The 15,423-nt window shown below is 38.2% G+C and overlaps 1 protein-coding gene across 1 annotated transcript in view; it reads left to right on the forward strand.

Moving 5' to 3' along the window:
* LOC139132186 (AP-2 complex subunit alpha-2-like) overlaps positions 1-15,029 on the forward strand; it is a 72,404-nt gene extending 57,375 nt beyond the window's left edge. The window contains exons 15-25 of the mRNA XM_070698579.1: positions 140-237; positions 607-736; positions 1,956-2,057; positions 3,960-4,160; positions 4,703-4,905; positions 5,124-5,287; positions 5,833-5,956; positions 9,948-10,064; positions 10,449-10,518; positions 11,021-11,155; positions 11,658-15,029. Coding sequence (XP_070554680.1) covers positions 140-237; positions 607-736; positions 1,956-2,057; positions 3,960-4,160; positions 4,703-4,905; positions 5,124-5,287; positions 5,833-5,956; positions 9,948-10,064; positions 10,449-10,518; positions 11,021-11,155; positions 11,658-11,735 — 1,422 coding nt within the window. The 3' untranslated portion in view covers positions 11,736-15,029. The remainder of the gene's footprint in view (positions 1-139; positions 238-606; positions 737-1,955; positions 2,058-3,959; positions 4,161-4,702; positions 4,906-5,123; positions 5,288-5,832; positions 5,957-9,947; positions 10,065-10,448; positions 10,519-11,020; positions 11,156-11,657) is intronic.
* The last annotated feature ends 394 nt before the right edge of the window (positions 15,030-15,423 follow it).

Below are 15,423 nucleotides of genomic sequence, written 5' to 3' on the forward strand. Positions count from 1 at the left end.
CCTAACTGTTTCAATAGTGTCAATGACCAAGATATACCACACGGGTGAAAGCTTTGGAAGATGTCGTATCCAGTGAATGTCACAGATATTGACCTTGGCCACTTGCTCATCTATTGATTTGATATTGTGTGTGTTGCAGGCTTTGCAGGCTCCAGCTTGTCATGAAAACATGGTAAAAGTCGGTGGGTATATCATGGGAGAGTTTGGCAATCTCATAGCTGGTGACCCACGATCCAGGTGAGCTGAACTCCTCTGTCATTCAACAGACCTGTGAGGTAAACTTTTTATGCAAGCCACTCACTCCTGAATGTAACTTTTTTGGTCCATGAACTAATGCTCAGAGGGCTGGAAAATTGTAGTGAAGATGAAGTTTAAAGTGTGGAAAAATGTCAAAAGAGTGATGTTGAAGTTCAAAGTGATATTGATGTTTCCCGGCAATGTTCTCGCTTAAAAATTACCTTGCTTGTTTTCTGCGATTAGTTCAGCTATGTTGCAATTGTAAAATCATGATAAGATTACAATATCGACCAGTCTCTATCACGTTGATTGCCAAAAAAAAAATGTTTTCAGAAAGTAAACCACCAGTATTTTATGTTTATCTTTCAGTCCTCAAATACAGTTTGATTTGCTGCATTCTAAGTTCCATCTGTGTAGCATCACAACGCGGGGACTGCTTCTATCATCCTACATCAAATTCATCAATTTATTCCCAGAAATGAAAGCCGTCATACAAGAGGTAAGTCAGCATTGATAAGTTGGTGTCTGTGAGTCAAAGTGTTTTGTTTGCTTGGCTGACAGATCAACTGCCCACCTTATTGATATCCATAAAAATCACTTCATGCATGCGTGCAATACATTCATTCTATATTTGCTCATGAACTTGCATTTGGTCTTTCTGGCATAAGCAGCCTTCAATATACATTATGAACTAGATATGTCCCACAACCATCAGAAAAATGGTAATGATAATTTATTGACACTATAAATCCCATATTATCTGTGGCAGATGTAGCTGAAATGCAGACTTTGATTGAGTAATCATAGTGTACAGTTAGTGAACCCTTTGAGCACCAAAGTCAATTTTTGTCACCTTTACAAAATGTGCCCCAGTCAAATTTTTTCAGATTTTTGCCAAAACTTTGGTGAAAAACTGTAGCCAATGAAATGTGATGTCCATTTGATCCAAAATTATCAAAAAATTACAGAAAAATTTATAACAATTGGTAAAATGTTGTGCTGAAAATTTGGTGGGAAAAATTACAGCACTCAAAGAGTTATTCTGTTTCTGCAGTGGTTTTTAAGGCCAATTCCGTGATGAATTTTATCAGGGTTCCCCAGCCATGTTACGTAGGTTCCCTCTGTTAAATGAATACAATCCTGGTAGGGACAAGAGAAATGGTACCCGAGTCCCCACACTGTTGATGTTCTTCCAAAACCTTGATGAAATCACTGTTCTACTGAAGGAGTTGCTGTTCACTGTTGCAAGGTTCACCCTTTTATCACTATGGTTTGACCCAAACCCTTTGTGATCGATGGTGATCTGTGGATCTGTTTATTTGGTATTGGGGGTGAACAGATGGAGTTGAATTGAGATTGTGCCCAGTGCTCGATGAACATAGAATCCAAATTTCTTTCACAAGTTCTGTTTGATATGATCTGATAAGCTTTCTATTCAGTAATCACCAATAGACTGCATACAGATTTTATCTTTGAAAAATTGCAACAACACTCACTGTTGCCAGTCGTCATTAACTTGATCCTGTTACAGTTCTTGAAATGTCACCAGTGGAACACAGATGTAAAACAAAAGTCAACCTGGTAAAAATCAGTTTTAATTTTTGTCACTTCATACTGTTTGTGATAATGTAATTTCAACCATTTCCAAAGGATTGTGAAATCCAAGTCTTAGAACAGGACATTTACATAACATTGAATTTTTGTTATGTTGTTTGTAGGTACTGCGTAGCGATAATCAACTCCGAAATGCTGACGCTGAGTTACAACAGAGGGCGGTAGAGTACTTACAGTTGAGTTCTCTGGCATCAGCTGATGTCTTGGTGAGTTTTACAGACAGTTTCCATTTTAATACTTTATGTCAGAAATATACCCTAGCAATAATTTACCCCTCCCGGCCCATAATGAACAAATGCAAGCTTGCACGACATAGTGTACGAGGTGAAGCCTCGTACATTATGAAGTGCAAAGTTTGCTTGAGTCTATTATGTGCCAGGAGGGGGTATATTATTGCTATTATTTTATACTAGGCCAGTGAATTTAGATATAGTAAACATCATTCTGAGGCAACAATTAAGCATTATATTACCATGCCCTGCCTGTCGCATTTTGATTGGTCGAGCTGAACCACGTGACTGACCACAAATACACAGTAATGGTTTGTTTACATGCCCGTGAATATGAATAATAAGATTAACAACTCAAAGTATCGTAACTCTACACCTCAAACGTAAATCATAATCAATCACAAAATAAAATGGAGCACTTGTAGGTCAAGTTGAGATACCTTTTTCTGAAAACATCTCCGGATTTGCCAATTTTTTACAGCGCGCGCGACAGTGTGTCTCGTATTGCTCAGTTTCTGGGGCCAAGTTGTCATTCACTCCTGAAATTTTCAGAAATTTTGACGGTTTTCTTGGGTTCACTGATAATATAATGGAATAACAGACTCCGCTATGACCATTAACGTTTATTTGTGGTTGCGGGCTCGAGGAAAGCCAAATTAACGGGCTCGGCAAGCGTGAATTTTTTGCTTTCCTCTCGCCCTTGCCCACAAATGAACGTTAATGGTCAGCGCGTCGCCCGTTATTTCTTTAATAGTGTACCCCCTCCCGGGCCATAATGTACAAGACAAAGCCAAGTACATTATAGACTGGGAGGGGGTACATTATAGCTAATGTTTTATAGTTTTAGCAATGCAAGTGAATTTGTTGATGTAGAAAATGTTGGGCCTAAATACCGGATAATCAAATACATTATATCAGCAATAATCAAAGCAATAAACAAAGCTGTAATATAAACACTACAAGCTATAAGCTAACAGAGTTTCATAATGCATGCTGTACTTTGAGTCTGTGGAATGGGAGTGTGGTTCAGTGTACTGTTGCCTGTCTACCTCAGGGATTTGAATTAGATGTGCTTACACTGATACCCATCATTTCCACACTTTACTCAGGGTATGTGTGTAGTTTGGATATGATATAAAATACATGATAATATTCACCTTCAGAAAATTATTGAATGTAAAATTTTCACCAATGTAGTCACATGTCTTTACCCAGACCTGCTAGCCTCTCAAACCCGTGTCTTGTCAAGTTTGTTGTATGTTGTAAAAGTGACTGGTCCAAAATCACATATTAGTACGACAGATTTGAAATGTACCATATACCCTATTGGACAGTTTTAACAACTCTTGACAGCCACAAAACTATACAAAGACATGACTGTCACTGATTTGTCTCGCCAAGACAAATGTAAACTCTGTAATTTTACCAATTTACCTAGACGATGTATGTCACAAATGAAATACTTGTACCGAAAAGGTTAATATTATTTGGACTTTATTTTTGAAGTACATGAAAAGGGAACAGGAGTACAGAAAAATAATTGTCCAGCAACTAATCCAGTCTGCCTCCATACATGTTTTTAATTCACCTTTTGAAAATTCTGGGCAAGCTGTCCTTCGCTAACATGCATACAAACAATAGAAAAAGAAAAAAATCAGGGAAAAAATCATTACATATTACAGAGCCAAGTTACAGAATTTTACATAAAAAAATACATGAAGAAGAGAATTGTAAAGATACATAACTGACTAATCCAAAGAGAGCAATTCTAGCGTAAGTATACTTACACATCTATTAGAAATATTAAAAGGAATCAAAAATGTCTGGAAGATGGAAAAGTTTTCAGAGTCAAACAATGGGAGTTGTGTGTTTTTTCAGGCAACTGTGCTAGAGGAGATGCCGCCATTCCCAGAGAGGGAGTCATCGATACTGGCCAAACTCAAAAAGAAGAAAGGAACAATCGCTGGCACTGAGACTGAAGAGAAAGAGGGCAGAGCTCGCGGTGTTGCCATAGCTACCACAGGGGAGAGTAGCAGTGATGCCCCGGTGACTGTGTCAAACCTCATGGCACCAGAATTGGTAAGTGCCCTTTGACCTTTGACCCTCACAGTGACCTATGACATCATGTGGGCTCAGTGTTAGTTCACCAGTGTTGATAGATGTATACACACTGCTGAGGATCATTGTACGTAAGCATACAGTCTCACTACAATTGGGGCCTGTCCTTTTGAAATTACATCTGGTAGTTTTCTTGTTTTTGTTTGACATTTTTTCAATTCTTCAAAAGTTTTGGAATAAATTGTTTCCTGGAAATGCTACAAAGATGTTGTGGTCCTTCACAGCATTTCAGGCCTAAAGGTAGCAATCCTGAAGATAGAGAAAGCACAAAGTAGCATGTGCAGCGCCCTCATACATTATCCTATCCAATCCTTTGTTTTTATCGGTTCAATGATTGACTTCAAGTGTTTCTTAACACACACCTTCTGCAGATCAAAGATATTTAAGTTGTTCATTGTATATGAATACAAATAACTGACATGTTTTGAATGTATATATATATATACCAGTATTAATGAAAACAGAAAACCTTAACGGGAATATTTTCAATTTAACTAATACAGAGTGCAGCGCCGCCCCAACCACAGGCAGCATCAGCAGACTTACTGGGAATAGAACCAACAGCGCCAGCCGCCGCGCCAGCACCAGCTGCGCCGTCTGCAGGTGGCTTCCTGGTGGATGTGTTCGAAACCGCCGCTCCTGCGGCAGCCATGCGAAACACGTCGCCATTGGACGACTTAGCGAGCAACGATGAAAACTTTAATAGGTGATGTGAAGTTCATTAGATATGTGAAAGATGTTTTTTTGCTGGCAATTTTCAAACTTTCCGTTTATTGCAAGTGTGACACTACACAGGCTGGTAAATCAAATGTGGATGAGAGAATGAGTTTCTGTGTCTTCAACCACCACTTCAAGGAGAAATGTTGTGTCTAATAATCTTCACCACCTCCTCAAGACTAACGTCTCTTCTTTGTCTCATTTCAGATTTATCATAAAAAACAATGGAGTATTGTTTGAGAATGAACTTCTTCAGATTGGAGTCAAATCGGAGTTCAGGCAGTCTCTCGGAAGAGTGGGTTTATTTTATGGCAATAAAACAAGTTACCAGTTTATCAATTTTATGCCCTCAGTGCTGGCACAAGGAACTGATATCCTTTAAAATCAGCCAACATTCCGTCGTATTCTCTCCTGTTTTGATATCTGTCTCTGTGCAGTGATTTGCATAACTTTCCATATTCATCAGTGGGACTTTTCCTTTCTTACACTCTCGATCTCCATAGTGTACTACAGGGTCATTCCACTCCTGGAAAGTCCTTGAACTTGAAAAGTCTCGTGGAAAGTCTAGGCAGAGTCCTTGAAAATGAAACTGAATGCTGGAAAGTCCTGTAAAAATTGATAAGGCCATCCAGGATTTATGAGAATCATGAAATAATCGACAATAATATTGTAGAAATGATAGGTAAACATGTAACAATGATATATCATGAAGGTGGTACCTAGACAATGGTATTTTGGAGCTCAAAAATAAACTTGTCATCCAAGAAAGTTTGTTATCTGAGTACCTTCAAAGTCATATCAATGTGTCTCCTTGTGACAACATAGCATTTTATCATTGGTTTCAAAAGAATTTCATTCTCTGTCTCTCAGTGTATCACTGTCCACAATAATGTTTTTATCCTTAACCTGAGCTTACAACTGGGAGTGCAAACTAAAGCAGTGGACGCCACAGTCGAAGCTGGAGCACAGGTCCAACAAATGATCAACGTAGAATGCAGCATGACGTTTGATGAACCGCCAATTCTGTCCCTGGATTTCACGTATGTATCTAGCTCCCATATGTCATGTGTATATATGGCAATATAGATGGTATTCGTTTAGGCTAGAAAAAATGTCCATTGTCTGTCTGTCTGTCTGTCTAAATTATGTATGTATGTATGTATGTATGTATATATATATATATGTCTCTATGTATGTATGTATGTATGTATGTATGTATATATATATATGTCTCAAAAATTCTCTTGATCTCTTGTCATTTGACATTTTCTGTGTGAAATGGTCCCTTTGTATATAATTTTCGAGAGCAAATATTGCCTTTACTTCGTTATTGTCTTGAAGTTCAATGATGGAGCTCCTTTTGCTCTTTATTGTCGCTCAATGTTGTCATTATTTTCCACCATATATTGGTATAGTTTAGCGACAAAAGAGATACAAATTTACATGCCATACAAAGCTGTTGTCCCTTCTACAGTGGAATCACAGATATGCCATACGTGTAGCTGACAGAATTCAGGCTTCTTAAAACAACACAGATATTAATTTTGACCACCATCTATCTGTAAACTTGTACGGTTGTTCGAACACAAAATAAAATTTCAGAATTGTAAGCTTTTATTACTGCGGTCTGGCTGATATAAAAGCAATATTCCTGCTGGTGTGCAGCGTGCTTGGAAGGTTATATCTTATTGGTCGATTGTCACTATTCACAGCAACTTAGGGAGTCTGTTTTTATTAGCTCACATTTGGTTTTACCAATGTGAGTTTATCGTATAGGCTGAAGTCGATGGCGTCTGTATGTATGTGTGTATGTATGTATGTATGTATGTATGTATGTACAGTATGTCCGTCAACATCAAAAACACGCAAACCGCTGCACGTTTCAGCTTGGTATTTGGTGTGTGGATGCATCCTGGGCTATAGATGGGATTTTGTTCAAATGAAGTCTGCATTGCCAAAATTATGCAAATGAGCTTACAAAATGTGAAAATGGTTAAGAATTAATAACTCAAGAACCGCTTTTTTGATTGCTTTGAAAATTTGTGTGCAAGTACCTTAGGTCAACCTTATACAGTTTTGTGAATATTGTGAAGATATCCTTAATTTTGTATTTTTGCTGAATTTTTTTGTGATTTTTCTCATTTTCAGTAAAAATTCTTCTTCTCTGTAACCGCTGGCCCAATCGCTCTCAAATTTGGGTTGACTCTTTGCAAGGGTGTTACTCTTCTAATTTGTTGAAATTATGACAAAATTGGGAAAATTACTATTTTTGTGCAATTTTTGGTCAAAAAATCTTAGACAGTGTTTCCTTTTTAAAACCCCTGGACAGACAGCTTTCATATTTCGTACACAGACATACAGAGATGACAATAGTTAGATATTATGTGGAAATTGTCCTGAAATATAAAAAATAAGACAATATTGTCATTTTTGGTCAAGAAAACTTCATCTCAACATTACTTGTTTGATAGCTTTGTAATTTGGTATAAAGTCCCGAAAGATGTTATTAGATAAATTTTCTGCTCAAAGTGTTGGGAAACCCCAAAATTTGTATATTTTAGGTACTTTTCTCAGTTTGTGACCTTAAATGACCTATACTAACCCAGGATATGTTGTGAGACAATTTTGAAGGCTGTGAACATAATTTTGTCATATTTGATACCAATTTGTAGGAAAATTTGATCCAGAAAACAAAGCTGAGGTGATTTTTTTCATTTTGGACCAATTTTTGCAACTTTTCTTTGTAAGACATACAAAAACTGATGAGAAATTTGGATCCAGGATAATTCCAGATGTTGTAATCACCACCCACAGTGGAAGGCATTTCACTATCTGTAACTAACTTAAGTGCTGTTTACATTAGAATGATAACACTCATGGCATTAATTAAAAATCTCCAAGGTTGTAAATGTACTTCCTGTCATTTGGTCTTATGTAATACCAAGGGGTGGAACATTTGATATGCAGGAGGGGTTTAGAAGATCAATGATGTAGCATTACTTTTTTACCAGATCCCTTGTGCATTTTTTGCCCACTCCCACCTTTTCTTTTTATCAAGCCTTCTCTGTTTTTGTTGTTGACATTTGCTTATGTATTTAGGATCTGCTTCTCCCATTGCATCGTCGTAAACCACGCGCCTCTTTACGGCAACAGCTTAGCGCTACCCGTCAAGAGACCGTGGTTGATTACGCAGAGATTCGCGGATCTATCGCTGGTTTCCAGCGCTGGCTAAACGGAGCCAATCAGAAAGTAGGTCTCATAAACGCGCATAAATTATTGTAATTAGCAATACAAAATGACTCGGCTCATCTTGGTGCTCACCTCCGAACCAGGCTAACTGTCGATGAAGAATGCGCTGCGCAACGTGTAAATGTGTAATATTTTTGGACTCAACCGCTCTATCAACACCAAACAGACGTCATTGACAATTATTTTACAAGGAAAAGACGGTTTTCTTTACACGAGGACCAGCGGTGGCAAGTCTGTATGCAACCAGGCAGCATCGTGTTTCACGAGCGTTATATCGAAGGGTATCGCATAACTTGACCAGCCGGCGGCCCCACGCCTCGCTGTGTGCAGTTGCCGACCAAGCATAGAACAACACCGCTGTGTAAAACCCGTTGGTCAAAACTATTGATCATAAATTTCCTTTACTACAAGTTATGTATAAACGTTTATGTATCTATCACTTCATTTAGGTTCACATCATTTAGGTTCACACTGAAAGCTTTCTTATCGTGTTGTAGGTACACATGGAGCTAGAAACGTATGAATGGTATATTGGGGCCCTTTCATTCGAGCAAGTGCATCTACTCCGCAATACAAATGCACGCTGGGCTCCCGATCGACTCTACAGCCGAAATCACAGTCCTCGGCAAATTGCACAGTTGTTCAAGTCCGATTATGTTTCATTAATTCATCACAAAAGTTACGCTAACAACGGAATCAAACCAAGAGGTTTAGTTTGTTCCATGGGTTTGCAGTTCAGCCGGGTACGTACACGCACCGTCCCTCCACCCTACACGTATATACGCGCACGGGAACAACGTTGAAGTGGGACCTGGCGGGTTCACTGCTGGCCGACGTCTCTTGTGTCCATACCGAAGCCATAGTATTCACATGGTGTTGTCGCTCCTCTCGATCATGACAGAAAAAACTCTCAAATTAAAATTTTGAAAGCTGTCGGATTTATGCAACGAAACCAGAGGATCTCAGAGCCTACAAGTTCGATCGTGTACACACAGACAACGTAGACCTTGTCTGTGGTTTACGACCCGACATGACTTTGTAAAGCAGATTCGTGATTGGCTAACTCTGATGACATATTCTCATGAATAATTAATTAACCCCCCTTCACACTTCCGTGGTTTCCTACCGTAATCTGCCAGAGCTTGATTTTTGCGTAGGTCAGCGGAGCGGAAATAATTGCTCTGGCTTGCGAGAATGCTCCCATTGCTATAGAAGTTGATATGCATGTTCCTAAAGATGACCTCCAGTACCTAAGTTGGAGACCTTATTTGCTGTTGTCATTCTTGTTTTTCCTGGTTTAAATATTTCTCGAATGGACCAATTCAAACCGAATGTGAGCACATAGTGTCCTTGACAGTATTTTTATTCTATTATAGTGGTAAGAACGGTAAGCCAACCAATTGGATAACAGCTTCCAAGATGCTGCACATTAGCCCCAATATTCTTCAGTCAGTGAGACCGTGAGAGAGATATCATCATAAACAGAATCTATGCAAGCTGTTATGCATATGGAACACAAGGGCCACTTTATTTTTGCGTTATCGCCACGGGTGAAATCTTAATCACTTTATTACCAAGTGTGAGCATCCAAAATCGTGTAATTTATGCCAAAATATTCAATATTTGAAACACTCTTCACTGGGTGAGCTCTCTCTCTCTCTCTCTCTCTCTCTCTCTCTCTCTCTCTCTCTCTCTCTCTCTCTCTGTCTGCTGTGTGTTTGTATTTACTGTCTGACTGACAAGATGTCGTAAGATGTAATTTTTTTTCTCCCCTTCACACAGGTACTGCAGCATACCACAAAGTATAACACTCAAATTGCCAGTCATGATCAACAAATTCTTTGAACCGACGGAAATGAATTCACAAGACTTCTTTGCGCGATGGAAGCAACTCAGCAAGTAAGTCAGTACAGAAAAGGAGTCTTTTTTTGAAAAAAATGAGCTTGATAACGTGATTATTACACTGCTGGTTAATATAAAAGTTTTCTTATTTTCACATAAAAAAGATTGTGCAAACTTCATGTGCTGCAGGATCTTCAAACAAGTCCTCACACACAGAAAACCAGAAAAGTGTTGTTAAATACAAGAGATTAAAAAATTGCCTCTGGGCATTCCACCTCAGTGTACTTCATTGAAAGTCACATGCCCAATTGAACTTCTAGTAAACTGATGTCAGAAGATAAACCCCCTCATTTCAGATCATCCCATTTCATGAAAGACTCTTTGATCCACAGTATTCGATTGATCAGTAGCATGTATTGTTTTCTTTTCATGTCACACCAGCCCCAGCCAGGAAGCTCAAAAGATTTTCAAAGCGACACTTGCTATCGACAAGGAAGTTAACAAAACAAAGGTACGTCTTCATAATGATATAAGATCTAAATGCATGTGTGAAGAACATAGCATATTTTACTGGAAATCTTTCTGATTACTTGACCTCCCAGTGTGAGACACTGACACAATATTCATTGAGTTAAGGAGTCTTTTCCCTCTCTTATCAATCTGACTTTGATGAGGAGTTTATCGATCAGTTTTCAATGCAATCCCTGTTCCAAACAAGTGCAACTCCACTAACTTCTTTCAAATTTTGTTGACATGACCTGCTCACCCCTATTCCCTGTAAACAGGTCCAAACCCTCCATTGATATCAATTGGTTTGGGTCAAACCATGGTGATGAAAGGGTGCAATAAGTATCTGTACAAAAGAAAGGGAAAACTGCTTCTAAAAATTGCCTGTGTACGTTTTCAAGCTTTTCCTTATTGTTGTTTGATTCCTCAGTTTTCATTTAGCTTGTCGTCACACTGTTGCTTGAACTTGCCTTTAGTGGTTTCATTCTTTTGTCTATCATCACCAGATTCTTGGCTTTGGATTGAGTTTATTGGAAGGAGTGGATCCCAACCCTGACAACTATGTTGGTGCTGGCGTCATTCACTGTAAATCAATGCAAGTTGGATGTCTTATGCGACTTGAACCAAACCTACAAGCACAGGTAAATTCATTCAGGGTTTAAGAGCTTGTCCAAAGTGCGTCTGAACAGACAGCATGCAAGACAGACTGACAGACTGAAAGACAGACTGACAGATACATTCAGATTGAGAGACTGACACAATGGTAGAGAGACAGACAGATAGAAATGACAGATTGGTAGTCAGATAGACAGACTGACAGATTTGTAGTCAGATTGAGAGACACAATGATAGATAGACTGACAGACAGATAGACAGACAGACAGACAGACAATGACAGATTGACAATGACAGATTGATAGATAGACAAACTGACAGAGACAGACACTGACAGACATAGATTGACAGACTGACAGACACAGACAGACAGACAGACAGACAGGCAGACAGACAGACGCTGGTGGACAGGCAGACAGATATACATCTTTAAGTAGGAAATTCACCTTGACAATCAGAATGTATCATTTCATAATGATATTTTTCAGTGATAATATTAATCTGATTTCTTGTTTGTTTCTCATACAGATGTACCGTTTAACACTAAGGACCAGCAGAGAGGCTGTCTCAAAGAAACTATGTGATTTACTCTGTTCTCAGTTCTAAGCAAGTCAAGAGGGGATAAAACATATTGAATACAATAGATGCTGGAAGAATTCAAGGTGTATTCTTGGTATTCCCCCTATGTGGGAATCATTTGTCATGTCTCTGATAGCGTATGTTCCAAGTATGGATAAATTCTAAAATATAGACCAGGTTGCCTGTGTTGCAGTGTCTGTAGTATATAAGACGGAGTCACGCTGAATCTTAGCACTGTGCAGTGGGACAGAGCTAGGGATCCTTTCAGTGACGGTGTATAATATCATCCAATTGTTTTGATGGGTTTGGGTTGATCTATTCAAGTGAAAAGGGGGAGGGACTGTGGTTGTTTATACTATAGCTGTACAGGTGAATGTACAGACTAGATTGAATGTAACTGGGATCCTAGGCTAATCTGTGCAAAAAATAAAGAAAACAAAAACACAACAAAACTACAAATTTTACAAGCAGCTATTCTTTCGTTAACAAATTTTGTAATGCTGCATTTCCCATTACGCTTCTTTGTTTGGAACACAGGCTGACCCAGAAATACAAATCGGACCGTACCTGGTTCACAAGATTTAAGTTCATAAAGATGTACGTATGGAGTTCCATTGAACAGTGGCATGTAGGCAGCAGAGACCCTGACTATATAGTACTGACATAACTATTTGGTCTAACTTGGCACATATACTATGCTTGATTTTGTAAATTCCTTATTATGACCTGTATGTATATCAAAAACCGACTTCTATTATCAAGATATGAATTGTAAGTTTTGTGCTATTTTAGAATTCACCGCCATTTTTTGTAGTCGAGCAAGATGAGATATGCGTATATAATTTTTTAAATTTCAAAATGTACATGCCAATAGTCATATTCTGCTGTAACAGTTGCACTGTTACTACACGAGTTTTCTCCAAATATGGCAGTGCTAATTAACATGACAATACCATTATGGGTGAAAGGTGAAAGGTGAATATGCTTTGATTTTATTTGTTTTTTATTTTGTCATTAAACCATCCTTGTTGTTGTCATTTCTATGCTAATTTCAAGTCCCACAAAGTTCAGTATTGGAGGTACTCACCAGGTGCACTGTGGGTAACCTCTGGCATGTCACTCAGAGGTATTTATGCATTGTAATTGCGTTAGCCCAATTATGCAGATTAGTCATGTGACTGCCCTTGGCCAATCACAAGTTTGCATTCAGTTTGCAGCTGTTCAGTTTGGTTTGTTTTCGCTGCAACAGGGTAGATGGCCCTCACCTTTCACACATAACAGGACTGAGAGACAGCATGCCATTTATTTCACATCGAGAACTCTGCTCCCCGGTGTCCCACTCACTTTCAGCCTGATTTTTGCCTTCCCTTCAGTTCTTTATAGCGTTTTTTCTGTAAAACGACCAAGGTGTGATACTGCGCAGAGCTTTTATGCAAATTAATATTACACCCTCAGACAGCTAATTATGCAGAGCATTTACCCTGGTACTTGTAGATAGATTGGTGTCGTGATTTGCATTTGCCATGTGTTGGAAAAAAATTACCGGTTGATGATAATTTCAATGCAGGCCATGCATTTGGTGTATTTCCAGCCATGGTACCATATTACTTCGAGAATGGAACAGCAGATATGTCAAATCTGTGAGAATTCAAAAAAATATGTTTTTCTAACTATGGATGGCTGTAGATGAATTTTTCAGTTACAGCAGTGTCAACAGTTTTAAACGTCCTGTACTGATTAACATTCAAATCTTTCACATTCTTGTGGAAGCTCTCTTCGTTTCTTCAAGTGCTGGTAGTTAAGTGGTCTTGTGTATTAGCATTGATTCATGATTTGAAGAAGTTCCGCATGAATAGAATTAGAAGTGCTTCAGTGGATGACCTTTGTCCTCTGTAATTATGTGTTTGTTTGCACTTTGTCACCTCAGCCAGCTCAGTATAGTTAAGGGTCAAACCCACTGTTTGTTTTTTTTTTCAAATATGAATTTTAAATATAGTGGTGTTTCTGATGACTGGTGCTGTTTCTATGTCTCAGTAGGCATAAAGCTTGGAGCAGTCTATTTCATGTGCTTGTTCAGTTCAACATTAATGGTGTGTCCAAATCACGTTGGACCAAATATGGCCAGTGACCCTCGCTTTGTTGGTTTTGAGTTCAGTACGGTTTGATAGTAAAATTGTGACAGAGTCAAATCAGCACGATGAGAAAGCAATATATTAGTTATACTTTCAAGGAAGAGCAATGAGATAAACTTCACAAATTATGTGCATGTCATTGCCGGCTGTGATGAGAATATATATAAATGTTATGTGTAAAGTAGACTTGAATCTATGAATTATGTATTGTTATAAGTATTCTGGGTCATTTGTAGAAAACAAGGAAAATGTGTGTGATAGAGAAAAAATTGTACCATTTGTGAGCCGACCCGCCAACTATAACTAGAAAAATCAGGTGACTTGAAGTATTATGACAGTAAAACGTATGACTAATGTTGTGTCGTTCTCAAAGCATGCTGATTGGTGGACAGCGGGCCAATTAGACTGCAGTCAGTGTTTGAAAATCCTAGTCAGCCAGTCAGAATTACAGTTAGGGGTAGAAGTGCTTCAGGTCATCTGCATTTGCTGTACCGCAAGATTTTTGTTCGTTTTTTTTTCTTCAGAAATTCACATCTCCTGACAGATACGAGACCTAACTTCTCCAGTCAGATTTGACGCAGTGCGCAAGGCGGGACTGATTTACCCATAATTCCATGCATGTTACGGCCAATCTTAGTTTAGAGAGAAACCTTAGATTTCTATTTGTATCATACCAGGGATTTTGGGTGACTTAGTTAACGTGTGTGAAACTTCTGAGATAGTTTGTAGTTGTGTTATACTCTCAAATGAACTACTTTCTCTACAAAATATTTTCTTTTTATTGTTTCTTTGATAACTTGCTGATATTTTAGTCACTTTATTACCAAAATGGGCCATCTTTTTCACCAAAATTTAGAAGAAAAAAATTAATAGGTCAGTGTAGATCCATTTTGATTGAGACTGTGTTAATACGATAGCATAATAAGTGCATGTCTAGATCATCAGTATCTGTGTCTCGGCTTCTAATATTGTATGTGTTTTTTGTCATGGAGTTCAAGAGTACCAGGATCATGATTAAATACCGTTGTTTTTTGATTACGTGAAATTTTCAAAATGGCCGCCGAGGTTGCGTATCCCAAGCCCCAGTGGACATTTTGTGACAAGCAGTGATTTTGAGATGTGTTCACACGAACTGAATGATGTAAAATGCAAAGCGATGGAGGTAATAAAACATCAAATATTACATGAAGTCAAAAGTGTTGTTTGTCATCAAACTTACAGAAACTTACAGAGATTTTACAATCAAAATATTTCTTCACGCATTATGCATGTCACATGTGCAGAAGTTATATGCAATATTTCTCCCCCATATGATAAAAAACCAGTTTAAGATTAAAGTAGTTCACACTTCAGTATTCAAGGACTTATATTTTTGCCCAATCTTTCCTCAAGAAAACTCTAAAAATTCTCTTGCGAAATCAAGAATCAAAATCGGAGGTCACGGAGCAAAATTTGGTACTAGAAAAACAAATTACGTGATATTTTCCTACACTTGAAATTCAAAATGGCTTCTACTGGCAAAAATAAAATTTTCGCAAAAATGAGCTGGTGAAAACTATTTACTCCATATGCTTCAAAATGAA

This window comes from Ptychodera flava, chromosome 1 (assembly GCF_041260155.1).
Source record: "Ptychodera flava strain L36383 chromosome 1, AS_Pfla_20210202, whole genome shotgun sequence".
Lineage (NCBI taxonomy): Eukaryota > Metazoa > Hemichordata > Enteropneusta > Ptychoderidae > Ptychodera > Ptychodera flava.